The sequence below is a fragment of the Pseudophryne corroboree genome, chromosome 1 (genome assembly GCF_028390025.1).
Source record: "Pseudophryne corroboree isolate aPseCor3 chromosome 1, aPseCor3.hap2, whole genome shotgun sequence".
In the NCBI taxonomy this organism is placed as follows: Eukaryota; Metazoa; Chordata; class Amphibia; order Anura; family Myobatrachidae; genus Pseudophryne; species Pseudophryne corroboree.
In genome coordinates this window covers 450,925,843-450,949,494 of record NC_086444.1, presented here as the reverse complement: position 1 = coordinate 450,949,494, position 23,652 = coordinate 450,925,843, and the positions used below count along the sequence as shown (strand labels likewise).

Here is a 23,652-nt window from a genome sequence, read left to right as displayed (position 1 = left end):
TTAAATAATATTTGAGCATTAGAGTATAGCGGACCATAAGGTAACAGACCAGGAGGTCATAAGGTAACAGACCAGGAGGTCATAAGGTAACAGACCAGGAGGTCATTAACAGACGGTAACAGACCAGGAGGTCATAAGGTAACAGGTAAAATAGACAAAGAGGTCCGCTATAAAGGTACAAGAGGCACAACGCCTGGGGTGTTGGTGCAGAACCCATATAGGCCATAAGCTCTTGCTGAAGGAATCGCGGCCGGAAACATCGATTCCATTGATCTTTCAGTACATGACAAGTAGTGCTTATGTACTGAACGATTGGACCGCACGTAATTGTGTGCAGTAGTTAGTAATCTGACCTAATACCATTAGAGTAAAGTGGTCACAAACGCTATCTGTACATTCTGACGTGATTTGTGTAATTTTTTATTTTTAAAGGGAAGTTCGCTGGTCACTCAGGAACTATCTAACAACCCCACCTTTACTGGAAAGAGTAAGTGTCCTTCGGGTAACCCTCATATGTTCCAGTAAACAGAAGGTTCACAGGGGCCCTGGGTTGGGTACAGCAGCTCTGGTTACAGTTATTGCAGTACTGGCCAACGTGGGCGAGAAGTAAGTGGGGTACTTGGTAAACCGCCACCGCCGGCCTGCCCAGGACATCTTGGTTTGTTTGTAAGGGTTCGCTGAAAACCTTGAGATAAAGATCCAAGGAGGAATAAGCAACACCTGCAGAATTATGGGGGCCAGTTGTTCAGGTAGGGGGCGATCAACCTCGGTTCGGGTTGATTCAGAGAACCGACCCGTTGGGTCGGCAAGGTACATCATGTGTGAAAAATACGGAAGTCACACAGAATCTTTATGTGATGAATGGGAGAGAATGACTGTACAAGACAGGGACAAATTCCCAAGAATAGGTAGCTTCAGTCCAGACGTGTTACAAAATTTAAGGAGGAGGATATGTCTCGTAAAATCAACAAAGAGACGAATTCAGCATCATGATTATTTACAGTTATGGCACCAGGAAGGTGAGATACAGAGAGGTTTGGCTCTGGCGGCAGGATCTGGGGCAGTCAGTAAGCTGATAGCCACAGCCCCTCCTCCACCATACATTGCAGGAGAGAAGTTGATTGCGGAGAGAAACGCACTGGGTTGTAAAACACAAACACTTAGTAACCCTGTAAATGTAAATGATGTTAACCAAGTAACTCATGCTATTATTAACCCGTGCAAGTTGTACCCTGTTTTGAACCTTCCTCAGGAGTGTGATCAAGAAGAAGATTCGGCAACAATTTCAGCTCTCTCTCTTGCGGCCACCATAGCAGAGACCACAGTAGGCACAGCAACACCCACGAGATTAGCGAAAGCCCCTAGCGGAGGGATAGGTGAGGTCGTGTCAACGGGTAAGTACGGCACCATGCACTACACTGAAACAATTGTACCACAAGTTGTAGAATCTACGCAGAATGAGGCTGTTAGAATTGCTCCTGTAAGGGTGATAGCAGTTCCCAATGGAAAAACAGATGTGTCTGGAGCCACTCCCATAAGGAACATTGCCATGTACACTCCATTTTCCCGAATGGAATTAAGAACAATAGTGTCCGAATTTCCTGACCCCAGGAAAGACTTAGTTGCTAGCCAAAAATACATCAGGGATCTAGGTAACACTGTAGAACCCAACAACAAGGATTGGCAGATACTGCTAAGAGCTTGTTTACCTTCCAATGTCGATGCAACTCAATTTTTAGTTGACTGCGCCTTGGATAAAGATGTACCGTTTACAGACGTGTACAACAAGGATAATGTAAAAAGGATAAATTTACAGCTAAAAGAGTATTTCCCAGCCGTTGTTAAATGGAATAAAATATTTTCCATTAAGCAAAAGGAGTCCGAAACGGCAACAGAATATTTTCACCGGGCACTATTAGAAATGGCAAAGTACACTGGTATAGAAGACATTAAGACCAACCCAAACCATCGAGAAGTAGCAGTATCTGTACTGATGGATGGTTTGAAAGAAACATTAAAAGCTAGGGTACAGACCACACAACCATGTTGGCGAGGTCTGTCAGTGTCCACATTGAGAGAGGCTGCTATTGATCACGACAGAAACATCACTAGGCACAGGGAGTCGCAAAGTGATAAGTTGATGTCCGTAAGTATACAGGCGCTGACCACAAGGCAGCCTGCGTATGTACCACCGAATCCTGTGGGTAAGGCAAGTGTAATAACATGTTTTTCTTGTAACAGACCGGGACACTATGCACGAGACTGTAGAACAAAGAGTGTACAAAGATCTTTTCAACCCCCTAGACAACGACACGACACACGACATTGGGAGCAGGGTCCACAGAGGCGGAGTTTCGAGCCACATACAGGGGAAACAAAAAGATATCCCCCGAACAGAGATTGGCATGCCTCTGGTAGTTCCCAGCTAACCCCCTCACAAGTAGTCGCTGCCAGCGGGATTCAGGGAGGTCAGCATACCCACTAGGGGTGTGGCCATACCTGTAATCTGCAGCCAGTTAAGTTGATTGCCAGTCTTGGAAGTGAACCAGAGATTGCAATCAATGTAGCTGGTAAAACTTTAAACTTTCTTGTAGACACAGGGGCGGCCAAGTCAGTGATAAATTCGACAGTGGGCATGAGAACCACTGGTAGGACAATTCCAGCCATGGGAGTAACAGGAGTAGTCCAGCACTACCCTGTTAGCAAACCAGCCGAGATTACAATAGGGCCTTTGCATACCAAGCATTCCTTTTTGCTGGCTGCATCGGCACCAACTAATCTCCTGGGTAGAGACTTACTATGTAAAATGGGTTGCGTCATTTATTGTACTCCTGAAGGTGTATTCTTGGACATACCTGAGAATCACGCTCAGGAGGTACGAGACATGTTAGACTCCCCATCAAAATTAATGTCACATACCATTATGACAAATAGGAATCCATCCCAAGTAGAAGAGATGACATCTCAGATACCAGAGTCACTTTGGACAAAAGATGGACAGGACACTGGATTAATGGCAAACGTAGCTCCAGTAATTGTACAAGTAAAAGATGGTAGGATAGCTCCAAAAATCCCACAGTATCCTCTGAAGCCAGAGGTGGAGTTAGGAGTTTTTCCCGTAATAGAACGCTTGCTGCAACAGGGCATTCTGGTAAGAACGTCCAGCACAGCCAATAGTCCCATCTTCCCTGTTAAAAAGAGTGGGGGGAGGGGTTACAGGCTAGTGCAGGATCTAAGGGGGATTAACAAAATAGTTGAGAGTCAGTTCCCCGTAGTGCCTAATCCAGCTGTCATCCTAATGCAAATTCCTCCCACTGCCAAATTTTTCACTGTTATTGACCTCTGCTCCGCTTTCTTTTCGGTACCTCTGCACCCTGACAGCCAATATTTGTTTGCATTCACATACAGAGGAGTCCAATACACGTGGACTCGGTTACCCCAAGGTTTCATAGATAGTCCAAGTATATTTTCTCAGGCTTTGCATGATTGTTTACAGTCTTTCCAACCAGAGAGTGGATCAGTATTGATACAGTATGTGGATGATTTACTGCTGTGTTCAGATTCACTGGAAGCTTCCCTGAAGGATACGAAACAGCTCCTGTTTCATCTTTCAGACACAGGTCACAAGGTTTCCAAAGACAAGTTACAATTATGCCAAACTAAGGTAAAATATTTGGGACACTGTCTAACACAAGGACTGAGACACCTGACCGCTGATAGAATCCAAGCCATTAGAGACATGACACTGCCACAAACCCAGCAACAGATCAGGACGTTTTTAGGAATGTGTGGGTATTGCCGTAATTGGATCCCAGGGTTTTCCATATTGGCGTTACCTTTGCAGGAAATGGTCTCTTCAAACAAACCTGATCGGATTTCGCATACAGACGAATCCGAAACAGCATTTGAGAGACTCAAACAGTGCCTAACGCAGGCACCAGCACTAGGTATGCCAGACTATGGGAAACCCTTTGAACTATACGGAACAGAAAGTGCTGGGTGCGCAGCAGGTGTACTAACCCAAAAACACGGTGACGCCAGCAGGCCAGTCGCATACTACAGCGCCCAGCTAGACACGGTAGCGCGATCCCTCCCCACATGCTTGCGTAGCGTTGCGGCGATAGCATTGCTAGTGACAAAAAGCGAAGATGTCGTGCTAGGCCACAACCTCACAATCCATACACCACATGCGGTATCTGCCTTATTGAATTCTGCCCAAACCAGACACGTCTCATCTGCAAGGTTTACAAGATGGGAATTGGCATTAATGGCCCCAGTAAACATCACCATAAGGAGATGCAGCGCATTAAATCCTGCAACTTTTCTCCCAGGTGTGCCTGGTCAGGCACAAAGGGTGGAAGGTGAGAGTGATGGGGAAGGAGGATTTAATGCAAAGGAAGATACACATGATTGTATGGAATATTTGACCCAAAATTTCACCGCAAGGCCTGACATCAGTGACAATCCACTGGAAGATGCAGAACTCACGTTCTACACGGACGGTAGTTGTCATAGACAGTCAGACTCGGGAGACTTGTGTACTGGATACGCAGTCGTAGATGACCAAGACACCATAGAAGCGGAACCGCTAGGCCCACCTCACTCAGCCCAGGTTGCTGAACTGGTCGCCCTAACCAGAGCATGTGAATTGGCTAAGGGTAAGTCAGCCAATATCTACACCGACTCTAGATACGCCTTCGGGGTAGTACATGATTTCGGAGCCCTATGGCGCCTCAGAAATTTCATGACGGCAGCTGGTACACCGATAGCGCATGCAGCATATATAAAAAGGCTTCTAACAGCGATACAGGAACCCGACAGAGTGGCTGTTATCAAATGTAAAGCACATACATATAGCCAAGACCCAGTATCCCTTGGTAACAGCCGAGCAGACGAAGCCGCAAAGCTTGCAGCTGCTACCCCCATACAGACAGACACCACACAACTGATGGTATTTAATACCATCAACACACAAAAGTTGTGTGAGATGCAGAATTTGTGTTCCACACAGGAAAGAGCAGTCTGGAAGGCAAAGGGATATGGCCAGGAGTCCTCAGGGCTCTGGACGGATGGACATGGTAAACCAGTGGCCCCCAGGGCATACCTTCCATGTCTGGCTGAAGCAGCTCACGGGCTGACTCATCTAGGCAAGGAGGGGATGTGCAAATTGGTAAGAGCATACTGGTGCGCCCCAGGATTCTCCTCTCATGCGAGTAAAAGAGCAATGTCATGCCTTACCTGTCTGAGAAAGAATATTGGAAAGGCAATACCTACAGAACCATCCCATATCCCACCTGCCGGCGGCCCTTTCCAGGTAATACAAATTGACTTCATTCAATTGCCCCCATGTCGAAATTTGAAATATGTACTTGTTTGTATAGATGTTTTCTCGAATTGGGTCGAAGCTTTCCCAGCAGCTACAAATACCGCTATGTTTACAGCTAAGAAAATTGTGCAGGAATTTGTATGTAGATATGGTATCCCTAGAATCATTGAAAGTGATAGGGGTACCCATTTTACAGGTGATGTCTTTCAAGGAATGTGTAAGTTGATGGGAATTGATAGCAAGCTGCACACTCCGTACCGTCCACAGGCGAGCGCGAAGGTCGAAAGAGTGAACAGCACTATTAAAAATAAATTGAGTAAAGTAATGGCAGAGACAGGATTGACGTGGCCAGAAGCTTTACCCATTGTTTTGTATAGCATCAGAACCACTCCCAGGTCCCCTCTTAATCTGTCTCCTTTTGAAATCTTGTTTGGTCGACAACCGCATGTCATGATTAACCCTCAGGATGATTTGAAATGTAACAATGAAGTAACTGTGAAGTACTTGATTAACATGAGTAAGCAGTTGAGGAATCAAAATGATAATCTGAAGTTGGTGATTCCTGATTTACCAGATAGTAATTGTCATGACATTGAACCTGGGGATTATGTAATGATACGAAATTTTCTACGCTCAGGTTGTCTTATTGATAGATGGGAAGGACCATACCAGGTCTTATTGACTAGCACCACAGCATTGAAGGTTGCTGAGAGAGAGACTTGGGTCCATTCATCCCACTGCAAAAAGGTTGCTGATCCAGAGAAGTCCCGTGATAAGGAACAGACGGTAGAGGTTGTATCACTGGAGTGTCTGTTCCAGGAGGACTGAGGCGGCACCTGAGCCTTGAAGACCGAAAGCAGTTGTCGACTCCCCTCTCCCTTTTATTGTTTTTCTCCACTTCCCATCCCCTCTTCCTTGAAATTTCTTTTTTTCCCCCTTCTCATTCTTCTCTATTTCCTCCTCAAAGATGGACTTGCCCCAAGAGACTGTGATCCGGATTTTGATGTTAACCGTGATGTTGACCAGAGCAGTCTGTTCCGGCGAGAGTACCATAGAGGTCGAGAGAGGATCTGGAATGGGTTCCGATTATGATGATGGAGGCGTAGTTTTCCAAGATCAACCAAACCAACAAGCAAAGGCGAGTATCAGAAAACGATCCGATAGAAGAAATTGTGATGGATTGTTAGCTGAAGAAAATTGTATCTGTAGGCTCTGTGATAATCTGGTTGAAGATGGATGCATAAAGAAATGCCAATCCAGTTTTAATATCCATATGGACCGGCATCCATTGAGTGACTATCACTCTTTAGTGGGTAACGTGTTAAACCAAACGGATTGTTGGGTATGCTCTCAAGTACCTCAGGGTCATAGCAAATCAGGGCTAGTACCATTTCCTTTAACGTTAGGGGAGGTGCTTGAGCTAAGTGGTGGGAGACCGGTGGACCGGAGATTTAACATCTCCAGCCCTCCTAGTTTGAAGCTCCACCAATACCATGTGGATAGGTCCCTCTTATGTTTTAATATCTCCAACCCCCGTAAGCCGGGAAATTGGGAAGTGTCATGGAGCAACCTTACCATGACCTTTTCACACAGAGCAGATAGAATGCCTACAGATACAGAGCTTGTACGCCACATAGCCAGTAGAGGAAAATCTTTCCGGTATCGATATACCTTAGGAAATAGGATTACTAGAGTTGGAGAGGTATCACCAGGATACTGTGCACATATCGTACAAACTGATACGTGCATTAAGCAGATGGAAGAATTAGGGTCAGGAGATTTCACCTGGAAGGTTTGTAACATGGTAATGTCCTTCTCCGTCCCATATGTTCTCCCCGATGACGCATATTTCATATGCGGGAGAAAGGCGTACAAGTGGCTTGCCCCAAACTCTGAAGGATTGTGTTATATTGGAAAAGTATTGCCTGAAGTGATGACTGTAACACATGACAAAATGAAAGACATACACCGTGGTGCCCAAGCTCCTTATACTCACACTCATTACGAGCACCGAGTTAAAAGACAACTGTCAGAAAGGTTAGAGCATCCGGCCTCTGATCTTATCCATGAATCCACCGGGATTCAGGTTCTGGTAGCGTTAGATTTCACTCGCACCGCTCGAGGAGTGATGAATTATAGATACATTTCCGCACTCGCCAATTTGTAAGATAATATCACTGAAATGTATGATGACACGTTTAGATACACTGGAAGAGAACTTCAAGCTTATAAAACAGAACTAGTTCAGCATAGGATGGTTCTTAATTATCTTACAGCAGTAACAGGCGGATATTGTGTTACATTAGCAACACAGTACGGCATAAAGTGTTGCACTTATATCACGAATAGCACCGAGGATCCGGTAGAGGTCATAGACCAAAAGATGGACGATATTCTGCAATTAAAGTGGGAATTTCGTCGAAAACACAATCTCACCCTTGCTGCTGTAGGTAATGAGCTGACTGGTTGGGTGTCATGGTTGAACCCGCGAAATTGGTTCTCCGGTTTAGGAGACTGGGCTCAAGGAGTCATAATGGATGTTGGAAAGTTTCTACTATGTATCTTGGGTGTCGTTATATCGATTGGATTGATATTTAGATGCGGGCAGGCTTTAATGAGGTGCAAACAAAGTACAAAAGTGATGAGCCTGAGGAGTGAGGAAACTGTAATTAACCTGGATTTGATTTATGACCCAATGATAGAAACCAGGATGCGATGAAAATGCGATTATACGGTCCGTTTCTTTCACCTGTTTTTCTGCTTTTCTCCAAGATACAAAGACCCCCTTGGACGAGGAAGTTGACGAGACGCTATACAGACAACAGACAAGCACCAAAGATGAAGTTTTGACCACTTGAGAAATGGACACTTGATGAACTTTGCCATGGATCCCCAGTTTCCCTAGTACTTTTAAACTCACGCTAGCCCAACATTTTTTTGTAAATCCGATGGCTCTGACAAAGCTATTTGCTCATGCCCAAGGAGCAATACAGCGCAAAGAAGACGACTCTCAACAGATACCGAACACAACTTCGACGACAGATGTACATTTCCCTGACATAGAATATCATTGCATTTTCCATAAGTGTTCTTTATCTTCATCTCTACAACCCTCAGGTAATGACACACATAGACGATAGGGAATACAGGCACAGATATCAGCAACCACATACCTCCCCCATTCATGTATCATCAACTAAAATGTGCTCCCCATTTTGTTCAAAATCCGAAAAGAGCTCGGTAAAGTTTGACAGCCCATCCACAGACCTGTACCACAGGATAAGAAGGAATTCAAATGTATACTTCGCAATACCTCGAAGCTTGATTTACAACACGTACGGCACGATGATACATGACCCTCCAAACATGGACTCATACACACATGCTTCTGCTATCACACTAGGTCATACCCTCTTCACACCTACTCCTCTCTCCTCCCTCACCCAACCATGGAAATGAATTAACCCCTGACATATATTTTTCTCCTTTTGAAATGTTTTAGAAGGTGGCAGTTATTATTGACTGCCAAAGGGTGGACTGTCAAAGTCAGAAAAATATCCCCATGCACGTTGCCATATTTGCACCGCACACTGGTCCGTGCTGCGCATGCGTACGCTCTCCCGTGAAGGCGCATACCCGCAATAGCGTGCACTCGCAGGCGCGGTATGCGTATTTACGGTAGAGTTTATGTAGTCGTAGCGTGCGACTCATTCGTTACATATTTTCACAATTAATGTAGTTTATAGATCATGATCCCTTTGATAGTTTCTGAAAGTTTGGTTAATATAGAAGGTCCCTGTTTAAAGTAATCCCTCTTTGTATTGTACGAAGGGTCTAACAGGAATCATACAGCAGTGTTTGGTACCCATCGGAAGAGTATTTAATTAGCAATATTCCGGTGTTGGTTTGGAGCGTATTAATCGCTCGTGCGAATAGTTATGGACATAAGAAGTTTATGTCCATTTCTATTATTTACACATACTCAGGTATGCGGCGGGAAACCTAGTTTCCCACCCACCTGAGCTGTTGGAAATCGTCACAGCCCACCTGTATGAATCAACCTATGACCTTTTGTTGTGATACAGGGTCGAATTCCTTCATCCAATGGACAATGGGATTGTAGGGACTATGAGATTGCATTGTGTGTGGGGCATAAATAGGCAGGCCGACCACATCCAGCTCTCACTCTTCAACGGTTCTCATTGCTGAAAATCGGGTGCTGGATGTCCAGGCGCATGCGATCGTTTACCCTTGTGCGTAAGTTTCTCTCCGTAATCATTGTCTTACTGTGAGCCAATTTCTCTCATCCCTCTCCGTCTCTCTCTCTCTCTCTCTTTCCCTTCTCTTTCTCTCGTATCTCCCCTAGACTAGTATTGTATTGTATTAGATAGTATTGTATTTTGGTTAGGAAGTCTTTGTTATATTGTAGTGTATCATTTGTACTGTTATCCCCTTTTTACAAGTATACTAGATATAATACAGTTAATAGGCTTTGGACCCTAAACCAGTATCTGTGTATTTCCTATAGTGTTAAGTGTTCACTTGAGCGTCGGTGACGCTCAAGCAGCTTTGTAGTTAGTCAGGTTACACAAGGTTGCACTTACACCCTGTACTCACATTAAGGTATTCTGTGTATTTCATTGGTATAAGGTTTAGACATAAAGGTATAGCGTTGTGAGCATCTGCGCCGCTGGTGATCTCCTCGTGGTCTCGAGCGTCCGCTACGCCATAGCGAATCATTACTCTAGTCATAGCCAATAACGTGTCCTGTGATCACTGGGCCGTGAGCGAATGTGACGCTTGAGCGTCTCGCCTACGGCTGAGCGATCGTTACGCAACTAGCGTACCATTACGGTACTTCTTAAGTAAACAGCGTACAGTGTTCTTAGACTTCATAAAGGGTTGTTTATACGACAAGGGAATTTAGCATTGTCAATACCTTAAAGATTCCGGTATGTTGCTTGACAAATTGGCTGTGTTGAAACAGGTTCCCAGTGATGCAACGTTGGTTACACTGGATGTCGCCAGCCTGTATACTTGTATTCCGCATCAGGCGGGGTTGGCAGCAGTGGCACGTCTCATCACTGGTAACAAGCTATATGAGGGCCCTTCATGGCTTCTTCATGGAATTATTAGCATTCACATTGGATCACAATTTCTTTTTGTTTAACGGGTGTTTCTTTAAACAACTGACCGGTTGCTCTATGGGCTCACCGGTGGCTCCATCTTTCGCTAATTGCTACATGTGGGAGGTAGAGAGGAGTCTGTTTTTTGAAAACATTGAAACATCAGGGGCCATGTCCTTATATTACAGGTATATCGATGATCTCCTAATTATTTGGAATAAAGATCTATCCATGTTGATTGAGATTATTGACAAACAGAATCAGTCTAGTAGCCCCATTAAACTTACTCTTACTGCCAGTAAAACGGAGGTTTGCTACCTTGATGTTTTGATCCAACTAAGGGATGGTAAGATACTTACCTCGCTATATAAAAAACCCACTGACAGGAATACAATTCTCCACGCAGACAGTTTCCACCCTAAGTCTATTATACGTAGCCTGCCATATTCACAGTTCATTAGGGTTTGTAGAAACAACTCAGATTCAGCCATGAGGGACTTACAACTGGGAGAAATGATCAATAATTTTTGTGATAGAGGTTATGCTAAAGCTGAATTGCATAAAGCTTGTGAGAAGGCTAAATTTAACGTAGCCCATAAACTAAGGAAGAAAGTCAAGGATACTGCTAGAGCCGTGATACCTTGGGTCAATGAATATAATACCAGTAGCCCAGCGACCTCTAGACAGGCGAAGGATCTGTGGCAAATGGTAACTTCAGACCCGGATCTGAAATGTTTCCAAAATCATAGACTGATGCCTAGTTATTCTCGCAGCAGAAACATCAAAGATATGGTGGTAAAAACTGATGTAACTGGTTTTTGCCAAGCAAGAGCACCGAGCAATTTTCTAAGTAGAAAAAATGGGTGCTTCAAATGCCTAGGATGTACAACTTGCTCATACATGCTCATTGGTGATACCATACCGCATCCACAGACTGGTAAGCGGTTCAAAATCAGGTGGCCACTAACATGCACCACAAGGTTCGTGATTTACGTCATAGTATGCCCTTGCGGGCTTTACTATGTCGGAAAAACCGAATGCCAGCTTAAAGTGAGACTGATACAACAGAGGTCCTCTATACGGGCAGCGTTAACATCTGGTACGAGTGACCAGCCGGTTACTCGCCATTTCACCCTTCAGCGACACAATCTGGCTAGTCTTAGATATAAGGCAATAGACCATGTCCCAGCCTCTTTACGGGGAGGTGATAGAGGTAAGAAACTGCTTCAACTAGAATCCAAATGGATTTTTAAACTAGATTGCTTGGCACCAAGAGGTCTTAATGATTCATTAGGACTCATTAACTTTTTATAAGTGTGCTTTGAGGGTGGCAATCAAAGATCTATATGGTTAGAGACAACATTAGACCATTAGGCTCAACAGCAGACACTGGTAGTGTTGCTATACTTGTGTGCTTGCACACAATGATTTCCCAGTGTAACACGGTGGTGCTTAGTAGGGCATGTGATAAGTGGCAATTGTGTGAAAGTCCGTTTAATATTTAGTATACGATTAAAGTGATACACACAAATAAACTTTATGTAAGGCTAACTCACAGTGCAGGTTGAAGTCCCATATTGTCCAGTGCATGCACTATAGTAGTATAATGTATGTTTTTTGTCACTTTTTTGTCAACTTTTTTTCACGTGTTTGGCATACTCGAGCTTATACCAGCGTTTTGTATGTATGTCATGTTTTGGTTTTATCACATTGTTTTTTTCAAAAAAACATGAAGTATATGCATCTAGTTTTTAGATGTTTTAAATGTATTTATGTCTTATTGTTTATTGTAATTTGTTTGACAGCTCACGGCGCGTCGTCATGGCAACCGACCGGCCCATGTGCGTCACTTCCTGGACTGTGGTGACGCAGAGACCGGAAGTGCCGGACGGGGGAAGTCTGGAGCACCGCGATGCACGCTGCTGTGAGCGGGGGAAGGGGGGTAAGTAGAACCAATTATGTCTTGTATATATATCTGTTTGATGCACTGTATCACTGTCTGAGGAAGGGGATACGTCCCCGAAACGTAACACTATTAAAAACAGCATCCCTGCTCGGATGCCTGCTTCACTATCTTACCAAGTCTTTGAGTGCCGCCTTAATCTTGTTTGCATGTCTATGTGGGCTGGACCCACTGGGAAGGCACCTTAGCAGGTTACTGATTACTGGAGTGCCGGAGCCGAGCGTTTGTATATATGTATATATATATATATATATATATATGAGATGTATATATAGATATATGTGTATATATGTGTATTTAAATGTGTATATTTATATTTCAATTTATTATGAATGCTGAAGTAAAGTTATTCCTTCTCATGTGCTGGTGGCTCTGTTGATGAAGCTCTAGGTCAGCCGTGACAAGATGGTCTCGAATTCTCACGAGGAGTCTGAGTGTTTATTCTTCTCCCGCCGTGGATAGAATAAAGTGAATGTCAACACCTGGTCTGCACGGGGCCCTGTCACAAAGGATCGTATACAGGAAGCTAAGTGATATTTTAATTATGGGGGTAATTCCAAGTTGATCGCAGCAGGAATTCTGTTAGCAATTGGGCAAAACCATGTGCACTGCAGGGGAGGCAGATATAACGTGCAGAGAGAGTTAGATTTGGGTGGGGTGTATTTAAACTGAAATCTAAATTGCAGAGTAAAAATAAAGCAGCCAGTATTTACCCTGCACAGAAATAAAATAACCCACCCAAATCTAACTCTCTCTGCAAATGTTATATCTGCCTCCCCTGCAGTGCACATGGTTTTGCCCAACTGCTAAAAAATTTCCTGCTGCGATCAACTTGGAATTACCCCCAATATGCTTTGATGATATTTGCATTACATACACATGGGGGATTGCTTGTATTCAGAAATGGTCGGTTACCTTGTTATCCGATATAATTACCCTGGGGAGAAATGAGATATTCCTTGGGTCTTACCTAGAACATTGCAGCTTGCTGCCGTGCGACTACAAGAGGTATGCACTGACTCCGAGAAATACTGGAGTATCTTCCCTATGAAGGGATAATCTGGTTTGGGGATGACTTGGTTAAGTTGATCTCGGCAGATACCACTGGTAAGTCTACCTTCTTGTGCTATGTTCCATCACAACGGTTGGTGACGCATTTTTTGTGGGATGCAGTCATTTGGACCGGTTGGATACCGTTTTTATTCCCCTTCTTTGTAGGTAGAGGGAGGTGAAAAGGTAAGAGGTCTGCAGCCTTTTCAACTTCGCAGAACCTGATATCGTCCTCTGTTTATACCACATCCACCGCAGGTTGCTGGGTCTATCTTGCTGGAGCCCACACCGGTGGGAACTCGTCTAATACTCTTCAGTCAGTCCTGGAATGACGTGACACAGTGAGTTAAGATCTTACTGATTCTCCTCTGGAGAGGTAGTATGCGACGCCATACAAGAGTTGGGTCAGGATCAGGACATTGTCCTGCTGTCCCTGTCACAAAGAAAAGAAAAAAAAGCTGTTCTTCAAGCTTTTTCGTGCTTCTGAGCCCGGTCAGCTCGGTCAGAACAATCCCAAAAAAGATTTCTACTTAAGAAATTGAACTACAAGATGGAATCTCTCAGGGCAGGGATCGCCAACCTGTAAAAGAAGAAGAGGGTTTACATGCGGTGTCATCCGCATTAAGCTTACCTGGTTTTGCTATTCAGGATTGTCATTGCCATTTCACCAGAGTGATGGCAGTATGATGGTTTTCCTTCTATAGTAAGAGCCATTATTATTCTGTACTGGGATGCTCTCCTGTCTACGGCGAGGTCAAGAAACAAGTGGTACAATTCGTTGTTTCTCTCTGACAGTTCTTCAACACAAAGAATCGCTGTTGATCCCACCGACGCAGAGGTCGGAGTTGGGAATAAGAGTAGATACTGATCTGTTAAGAGTTTGTTTTTTCCTGTGGAAAGAGATCTGATGATCCAGAGTCGGATCAGATTTGCAACAGTGTAAACCCGTTGATACGTTCCATTGATGCAGAAGATGGTTGCGGCCTACGAGGCCATTCGGTGAGCAGGTCAAATGCCAGAGTTGTTTTTGCGGGACCAGTTGGACATTTTGTCCGGGTCTTACCTGCACATGCACCGGAAAATAATCCTATTTTCCAGGACTAGGATATATCTCCTGTGGTGGCTTCACAGTTCTCATTTCCTAGGTAGACGAAGGTTCGGGATCCAGGATTAGATCTTGGGGTCCATGGATACAAGTCTCCGAGGCTGGGAAGCAATCTTTCCAGGGGGAAAGGTCAAACCGGGAAGCTTGTCTGCAATAAGCTTTCTTGAATTAAGAGCTATTTACAACGGAACATCTTCTTCGTGTTCTGCCCGTCTTAATTCTGTCGGACGACTAAACAGCAGGGGCGTAAGTAAGCCGCTAGGGCGGAACGAGGAGCAAAGCAGAACTGGTAGAAGCCGCAAAAGTTTCCGAGGAGCGGAAAGGCATGTAAACGCTCTATTAGAGGTCGTCGTTCTGGGTGAAGACAGCGGAGAAGTGGACTTCCTCAGCAGACACGATCTCCCTCCAGCAGAGTGGGGTCTTCATCAAGAAGTTTTCACAGAAGTGACAAGTCTTTGGGGAATTCCTCGATTAGACAGGATGGCGTCTTGCCTCAACAAGAAACTTAAGGGATATTGTTCCAGGTCAAGGGACACTCAAGCTATAGCAGTGGACGCCCTCGTGACGCCTTGGGTGGTTCAGTCGGTCTATGTGTTCCCTCCACTTTCACTCTTTCCGAAGGTGATAAATGTAAGAAAAACAAAGGTTCAGGCGATCCTTGTTATTCTGGTCTAGCCAAGGAGGGCTTGGTATCCAGATCTTCAAGACTTACTCATAGAAGATCCCTGGCCTCTTCCTCTACGAGAGGACCTGTTACAGGAAGGACCGGGCGTGTATCAAGACTTACCGGGGCTGCGTTTGACGGCTTGGCGGTTGAACGCCATATCCTAGCCCAAAAGGGTATTGCCGGTGAAGTCATTCCCACATTGCTTCAGGCTAGGGAAGAAGTAACGGCTAAGCTTTACCACCGTATTTGGAGGAAGTATGTGGCTTGGTGTGAATCCAAGAAGGCTCCTGCGGAGGAATTTCAGGTGGGTCGTTTTCTCAATTTTTTGCAAGCAGGTGTGGATGCAGGCCTAAAGTTAGGCTCCATTAAAGAATTGGCCACCTTTCCAGAAGTTCGGACTTTCGTGAAAGGAGTGCTGCACATCCAACCTCCATTTGTGCCCCAGTGGCACCATGGGACCTTAACGTGGTGTTGCAGTTTCTTATGTCACACTGGTTGGAACCTTTACGAAAGGTTGGGTAAAAATTTCTCACTTGGAAAGTGGTCATGCTATTGGCCTTGGCGTCCACAAGGCGGGTGTCGGAATTGGCAGCTTTGTCTCACAAGAGCCCCTATTTGATCTTCCATGTGGATAGAGCGGAATTGAGAACTCGGCAACGATTTCTGCCAAAAGTGGTTTCTGCGTTTCACAGTATCCAGCCTATTGTGGCACCTGGGGCTACTTAAGCCTTGGCTGAAGTATCTCGATGTAGTCAGAGCTTTGAATATTTATGTCGCCAGAACGGCTCAGATTGGGGAAACAGACGCTCTATTTATTCTGTATGCTCCCAATAAAATTGGGGTTCCTGCTTCTCAGCAGACTGTTGCGCGCTGGATCTGTGATACGATTCAGCATGCTCATTCTACGGCTGGATGGCCGGTACCGAAGTCGGTGAAGACCCATTCTACCAGGAAGGTGGGCTCTTCTTGGGGCAGATGCCCGAGGAGTCTCGGCGGTTCAACTTTGCCGAGCAGCTACTTGGTCGGGTTCAAACACTTTTGCTAAGTTCTACGAGTTTGATACCCTTGCTGATGGGGACCTCTTGTTTGCTCAATCGGTGCTGCAGAGTCGTTCGCACTCTCCCGCCCGGTCTGGAGCTTTGGTATAAACCCCATGGTCCTTTTGGAGTCCCCAGCATCCTCTAGGACGTATGAGAAAATAGGATTTTAATACCTACCGGTAAATCCTTTTCTCTTAGTCCGTAGAGGATGCTGGGCGCCCGTCCCAGTGCGTACTGTATCTGCAGCTCTTGGTTGTCGTTACACTCATGTGGTGTTTCTTTTCAGTCAAGTCTGTTGCTGCTGTTATTCATGGCATGGCATGCGGTAGGTGATTACTGGTCGTGTTACACACAGGTTGTGTTACATTTTCAGTCAGCATATTGCTGTATGTTTTTTCCATGCCGTCAGCTGGTGTTCTATTGAATGCCACATTCTGCGGCATGTTCGAGGTGTGAGCTGGTATGACACTCACCGTGTTTAAACAATAAATTCTTTCCTCGAAATGTCCGTCTCCCTGGGCACAGTTTTCTAACTGGAGTCTGGAGGAGGGGCATAGCGGAAGGAGCCAGTTCACACCCATTCAAAGTCTTATAGTGTGCCCATGTCTCCTGCGGATCCCGTCTATACCCATTGGTCATTTTGGAGTCCCCAGCATCCTCTACGGACTAAGAGAAAAGGATTTACCAGTAGGTATTAAAATCCTATTATCTGTTATCTCCTCATGTTTGGAAGGACTAGGTCATTTTATTGTAATGTTCTGAGACTGTGTTTAGTTATCAATGAAAATGCAAATTAGAAATCTGATTATCTAGGTGAAATGTAAAATCCTGAAAACATGACCAGTGGGTGCTGCTTCAGTTGAGAAACACAGGGCCAAAAAATCGCACAACTACAACTCTTTACGCTAGCATGCTGGGTGGGGGGCGCTCAGCACAGGACAAGTCCACCCCGTATGCTGCTAACAAGTGAACGCTTCGCTCAGCAGCAAAGAGCACTCGCATGATAAAGGTAGCCCCTGCCTGCACAGCCTAGCTGTGAAGGCAGGGGCTACCCGTCATGTTTCGGGTCACAGCGACTGCATGTGACGTCATGCAGCCACTGCTGCCCGCCCCGCAAATGGTCCAGATACGCCTGCGTTGTCTGGACTGCACCCCCAAAGCCGCAACGCCGCCCCCTAAACGCTGCATCAATGCCCCCTCCTGACCCGCAAACGCCTCTACCTCTCAATCAGGCAGAGGCATTCGCATTTGTGAGATGCCATCGCATCTCACTGTGTGCGCACGCGCAGTGCAGCTTCTGCACGTACACACACTGCAAAAGGGCAGTGTGCACGTAGATGCGTTCCATGCTGAATTGTGCCCACAGTCTATGTTTGATCACTATTCTCAATAAAAACAGTAAAGATAACACTTTTCTGTTTATCTATTATTGGATCTTGGATGAGGATAAGATTACATTTAGGTTCTACTATTTGGTGAAATTATTCTAAAATATTATTGGAGACCTAAACTACAATGCACAGATAGACCATTCTAAACCAGATACATTCCTGCTCTCCACTTAGAAGTTGGTCACACACATTGTGATATCCAGGGCCGTCTTCACAGCAGTGTAGGCCCCTGGGCACAGCAATGCACTGGGCCCCCTACCCATCCTCCAGCAGTAGGGGTGGGAGGTGCTATCAGCGGCAGCTTTGCTGTCCCGCGGCTGGTAGGGGGTGTTCTATCTTCTGCTCAGCATGTAGGACCTGGAGCAGTAATTTCTGCTAATTACTCCTTTCCTGCACAGATGGGGCTAAACTGTAGAAGGGGGCATTGGGCTGAATGAAGAAGCCCTGGTACATAACTTCCAGGGTGGTAGGGGGTGTTTAATACGTAGTGGAGGGTGGATAGTGGAGTGGGCATAATATTCATCATTTTCCGGTGGGAGGACAGCTTGCTTGACTGGAGATATCTCCAGTTCCTGGAAAGAGATTTCTTAGCTTTGAATGGGATAAAAAACTAGAGAGCCCCACCATTCAGGAGGTACTGGGGACACCTTTCAGGAGGAACTGGGGACTCAGGGATCAGAGGTCAGGAGCCAGAGCAATTCACCAACAAAAATCTAGAACTGAATATTAGGCGTGTGGAGCTGCAGGGTATAGCTGCTGGAAGGCTGATATCTCTAGTTTTGGAAACAGTAGAGACAAGCTGTCAGTGTCCACCGAAAGGGGAGAGTGCCAGCTTTTGGAGTATACCCTTAGAAAAACTCTAAGTCAGACAGAACCTGAGATATCTGGCTGGGAAGAGCAATTAACAGGCTCAGATGGGGACCACTGCTTTCACGTTGGATATCTCCGGTTCCCCAGGGCCACTGGAAAGAGGGGACCCTCAGCTATCAGCATAGGGCCCTTATACTCCTGGGGCCCTTGGGCAAGAGCCCATTGAGCCCATACAAAAAGACGGCCCTGGTGATATCTGCAGATAAACTTGTTACCCAGTTGAAACCAATATGATAACTATAATTAATGTTTGTAATGGTAAAAGTATGACTGCTTTCAGTCCCAGTCAAGCCAATGGACATCTGACTGTTTGGCCTGGATCTGATCCATATTAGCCCTCAAAGTGTGTACGCAGATTGGGCAATGATCCTGCTGCTTAGTGCTCAGGCATTATAGGACTGTGTGTGCAAAGTGTCTTTCCACTCAAATGAAGGTATAAGGCCAGAGTTACCCAGATGAATTCCTCCAGCTTCATGCTTTATAAATATATATCACATATATCACATAACATAGCTAATAGTGAGCATGTGGTATCAGGTAAATGCATTGGAAATAACTAAGTATGTAAGTATCAGGGGCGCATTAAGAGAGGAGGGGGCTGTGTGCAGTCTCCATCAGGGCCCCCTCCTCTCTAGCTGGCAGCACAGTGGGACTCTGAGCATTAGGGTCCAGTGCGCATGTGCAGGTCTCCTGGTAAATTGCATGATGGCGATTTTCTTACTGCGGATGCACAAAACGCTGGGAAAAAGAAAGTCGGCCATTTTCCCTGTGATTTGCGCAGCGCTGCTGTTGCAGGACCCCAGGAGGGGTGAGTATTCAAGAAATGGGTGCAGGGTGTGCAGTGTGGGCCCCCCTGGACCCAGGCCCTGTGTGCACTGCATACCTTGCACCCATTATAGAAACACCACTGGTAAGTATGCATAGTAATATAGAAACAGAGACAGATGGCAGAGTAAATTCTTTATTCTACAAGGAGGGGCATGTCATGATACAAAGAGTCTTGGACACTGCATCATGCAGATATGGATATAAGAGTCCTGGGTTTATTCCTCATTTAGCGCTTTCTGTAAAGAAATAAAAGAAAGGTAAGCAAGTATGTTTGCCATTAGGACATACTATTATCCTCACATTATTCTACTCCATTGTCATTGTCATACTCTTCTGTTTACAAGCTGTGTTTCTCTCTATACCAATAATATATGTATAGTAAATTCCTGGTTTTGTGTATGGCAATTCAGTGTATGAATTTAAAATAAATGATGTTACTATTCATGAGTTACATTTTTGGTTTCCTTTCCTGACCCTTATCCTCTATCCACCTTCCCACCTCTACATAGCAGTGACCTGTACATTCCAGAGTCTTCCACAGAGAGCACTCACCTTGCCTCCCACATCTCTGCTCTTGGCTCTCAGTTTATTGACCTGAGACTCCGCGATGTCTGCTCGTTCCTCTGCCTCATCCAGCTCATGCTGAACCTTCCGGAACTTGGACAAGTTCGTGTTGGCTTGTTCCTCCTACAGATGTAAATGAGGGAGAGCGTAGGGGTAAGTCATATATTATGGGACAAGTGCAGGATTTCCAAAGGTTAATCTGCCCCTCCATTATTTATATATTTGTAGCCTTCTTACTAATACATATTTGGTATATTTAAATCTAGAGGAGGCCTGCATCACCTAAACATCATAGGAGGAATTGCAGACACTTTCTTAGTATTTCCTTGAATGTTTGGAAATTATTCCTGATTTCAGAGTTGCCAGGTCAATGTAAAACTGCTTTCCACTTTTAACACATTAGGTACTAAAAGAATCTGGCTAAAGCCAAAAAGTCACTTACAGCCTCTTCTGACTGTCTCTTATATGCTTTCACTTTAAGCTGCAATTTATCAACCAGGTCCTGAAGATGAGTCATGTTCTTTCTGTCCTCTTCAGTCTGTAGATGACAGAGAATGAGATTGGGTGAAGTGGTGAATGATATGGTGGTCAGAAGAAAATGTACTGTAGATAGCATGATAGAGAGCAAAGTAAATAAAGAAGGCTGGAAAAAAGTACAATATAAATGACAATTTATCTCTTCCACACACGTCACAAAAACATTCAGCTGCTTACTTTCTGAAATCACTTGGGATTGATTCTATGACATCTAAACACATTTCAAAATTTATGGCAAGATCATCACAAAGGACACGTGGACACCTGCTTAGGTTAGAGGAGAGGAAATTTCGCACACAGAGACGGAAAGGTTTCTTCACAGTAAGGACAATATGTATTTGGAATTCCCTGCCTGAGAGAGTAGTAATGGCGGACTCTGTTATTGCTTTTAAGAAAGGGCCAGATAAATTCCTAATGGATAAGGATATATAGGGTTATGGTGGGTAAATCATGCAATATAGTATTAAAGGGAAAAAAAAAAAGGAATTGACATAACAGCTAAACATTTACCACAGTTAAATTAGTCTTAAAAATATTACAGTGTAGGAGAGCACTAACAGGTTGGACTCAATGGACACATTTTTTTAACCTTAGAAACCATGTTAGTATATTACTGAAATGGATTGTACTTTGAATTATACAGTGAATTTTGTCTGATTAATTTGTGTATTACAACCACTATTTCCAACACCTGTTATGTGGTGCTCCTTGTTTTTTGTCTCCTCCATTTGAGTCCCATACCTGGTAAGTGAGCTCTTTAATGCGCCTCTCATATTTCCTCATCCCCTTCACAGACTCTGCATTGCGCTTCTGCTCAGCCTCCAGCTCATTGTCCAGTTCCCGAACTCGAGCCTCCAGCTTCTGCAGCTGTTTCTTGCCTCCTTTCAAGGCAATCTGCTCAGCTTCATCCAGGCGTTGCTGAAGATCTTTGATGGTTTGCTCCATGTTCTTCTTCATCCTCTCCAAATGAGCACTCGTGTCCTGCTCTTTCTTCAGCTCCTCAGCCATCATGGCAGCCTGTCACAGAAGGATTCGTGAGAATAACTCAGAAAAAGGTGCTGCTGTGGTATAAATGTATGTATATTTTCTATCATATTTATCTATACTGACATTTGGGGCTTGCCTAAGACAAATTCCCAAGAAACACTGAAAAATATGGATGGAACATAAGAACCATAATAAGTCCATCTAGCCATCCTGTTTTAATTCATGCTGTAATCTTTGAACAGACTTGTGTTTATATTAATGTTTAAAATTCCAACTACATTTACATTTAGTTTATGGCAAACTCTATCACTGGAAGAGATAGATAGATAGATAGATAGATAGATAGATAGATAGATAGATAGATAGATAGATAGATAGATAGATAGATAGATAGAGACAAAATAAGTTTGTACTATAGAGCATACATCAGTAATTGCTTTTTTGGCCTTCTCCTCTGCATTACGACATTCCTGGACTGCCTCCTCCACCTCTGTCTGCAACTGGGACAGATCAGACTCCATCTTTTTCTTCTGATTGATCAGGCTGGTGTTCTATGTGAGGTATTAGGTACACAATTAGGCATGTGAAACTCTCATTGGAAAAATGAAATTAGAAACCACTCATTTTCTAAATGTCGGAAAAGGCATGGGTCAAACTATTAATAGGAAGACAAAAGGCAATGGAACATTCCATTTATAGAACCAACTGGGCAACTATATATAGAACAGAAGGGAAAGTTACCATAAAGGAGATACCATTTTGAGAACTGAAACCAAGATCAAGGGAACAGCAATAATAGATGAGATTCTTAATACATTGTTAGCCACCTGACCTGAGAGTGGAGGAGTTGGACTCTCTCACTGGTCTCTATCAGCTCTTGCTCTGCAAGCTTGCGTGCTCTCTCTGTCTGTTCCAACACTGACCGCAGTTCCTCCAGCTCAGCCTGGAGCAAGGAGTTCCTTCTCTCCACAATTGCAATGTTTTCTTTTAGGTCCTCGTTGGCTCTTAAAGCATCATCCAATTGAATCTGAGTATCCTATATGATTACAAAGACAGAAGTGTGATTAATATGCCACATCTCACACAGCATTGCCTAATATTTGAGGTTTCACTGCGCATGTGCTAGCTGATGTCCATGTTCGGAAGAACAGATCAAGGGCCTCTAAATGCTGGACTGGTATTTCTGTGCCTGTCTCCCTTCTAGAACAGTAGCAGCCTTACCCCTGCAGTGGCTGTAATTCAACCACTGATGGCAACTGAGAATGAATTTTTAAATCCACAGGGTGATTCCTAAAAATGACTTAATCTATCATCATCTATCAATCATTACAAATACAGTGGGATCTCACCAATTATATATTAGATAAACTTTCCGTGGAGAACACAAGTAAATACATAACCTCTGATTCACAGTTGGGTATGACTTGCCCATAGTTGCACAAAGTTGCAAATGAGAAGTTGCTAAAATGATAAGATCTGACTGCAAAGCATGCATCTCTGAATCAGGTCTATCATGAGATTCCTTTATGAGAAGCAGTTAAACAGACTGTCAGCCATATAAGTCAATGTGTTTTGCACCTTTAGGTAGCCTTGCAAGCTCTTCAGTTGTTTCTGTGCTTCAATTGCCACACGGTTAGCTTGGCTAAGTTGGATCTCCAACTCATTCAGATCTCCTTCCATTTTCTTCTTGATCCTCATTGCCTCATTACGACTCCTGGTTTCGGCCTCCAGTGATGTCTGCAGTGATTCGACCACTCTTTGGTGATTTCTCTTGGTCTGCTCCAGCTCCTCATCTTTCTCAGCCAACTTGCGTTCAAAGTCAGACTTTACTTGATGCAGCTCCAACTGGATACGCAGAATCTTCCCCTCCTCGTGCTCCAGGGAAGCCTGTGAGGGATTTAAAAAAGCAACAAACCAATTAAAAATGCATAAGGCAAGGATGATATAGCAAACAAGTAGACGGTTAAGATTTTATGAAAATATATCTAATTCAGATTTATAGTCTACTTTTACAGTTTAGTAAAACTTTTGAGTATGAGTTTGAGTATAGTTTTTGTCTTCTATAGCCCATCAAATACAAAAAATAACCTGTGTGGTAGTAGTACATAGGTATATTATAATATATTATCAAACAGGGTGCAGCATTGTACATATCAAAACAAGGAAGTCAAATATCATGAATGCAGTGATGTAGCTGT

The 23,652-nt window shown here is 44.3% G+C and overlaps 1 protein-coding gene across 1 annotated transcript in view; it reads right to left on the bottom strand.

Moving 5' to 3' along the window:
• Nucleotides 1-19,483: 19,483 nt before the first annotated feature.
• LOC134892403 (myosin-7) overlaps nt 19,484-23,652 on the bottom strand; it is a 55,694-nt gene continuing 51,525 nt past the window's right edge. The window contains exons 33-39 of the mRNA XM_063913608.1: nt 23,033-23,341; nt 22,287-22,490; nt 21,880-22,005; nt 21,209-21,484; nt 20,373-20,468; nt 19,919-20,053; nt 19,484-19,602 (exon numbers count right to left, since the gene is read on the bottom strand). Of these exons, the coding sequence (XP_063769678.1) occupies nt 19,582-19,602; nt 19,919-20,053; nt 20,373-20,468; nt 21,209-21,484; nt 21,880-22,005; nt 22,287-22,490; nt 23,033-23,341 (1,167 nt within the window). The 3' untranslated portion in view covers nt 19,484-19,581. The remainder of the gene's footprint in view (nt 19,603-19,918; nt 20,054-20,372; nt 20,469-21,208; nt 21,485-21,879; nt 22,006-22,286; nt 22,491-23,032; nt 23,342-23,652) is intronic.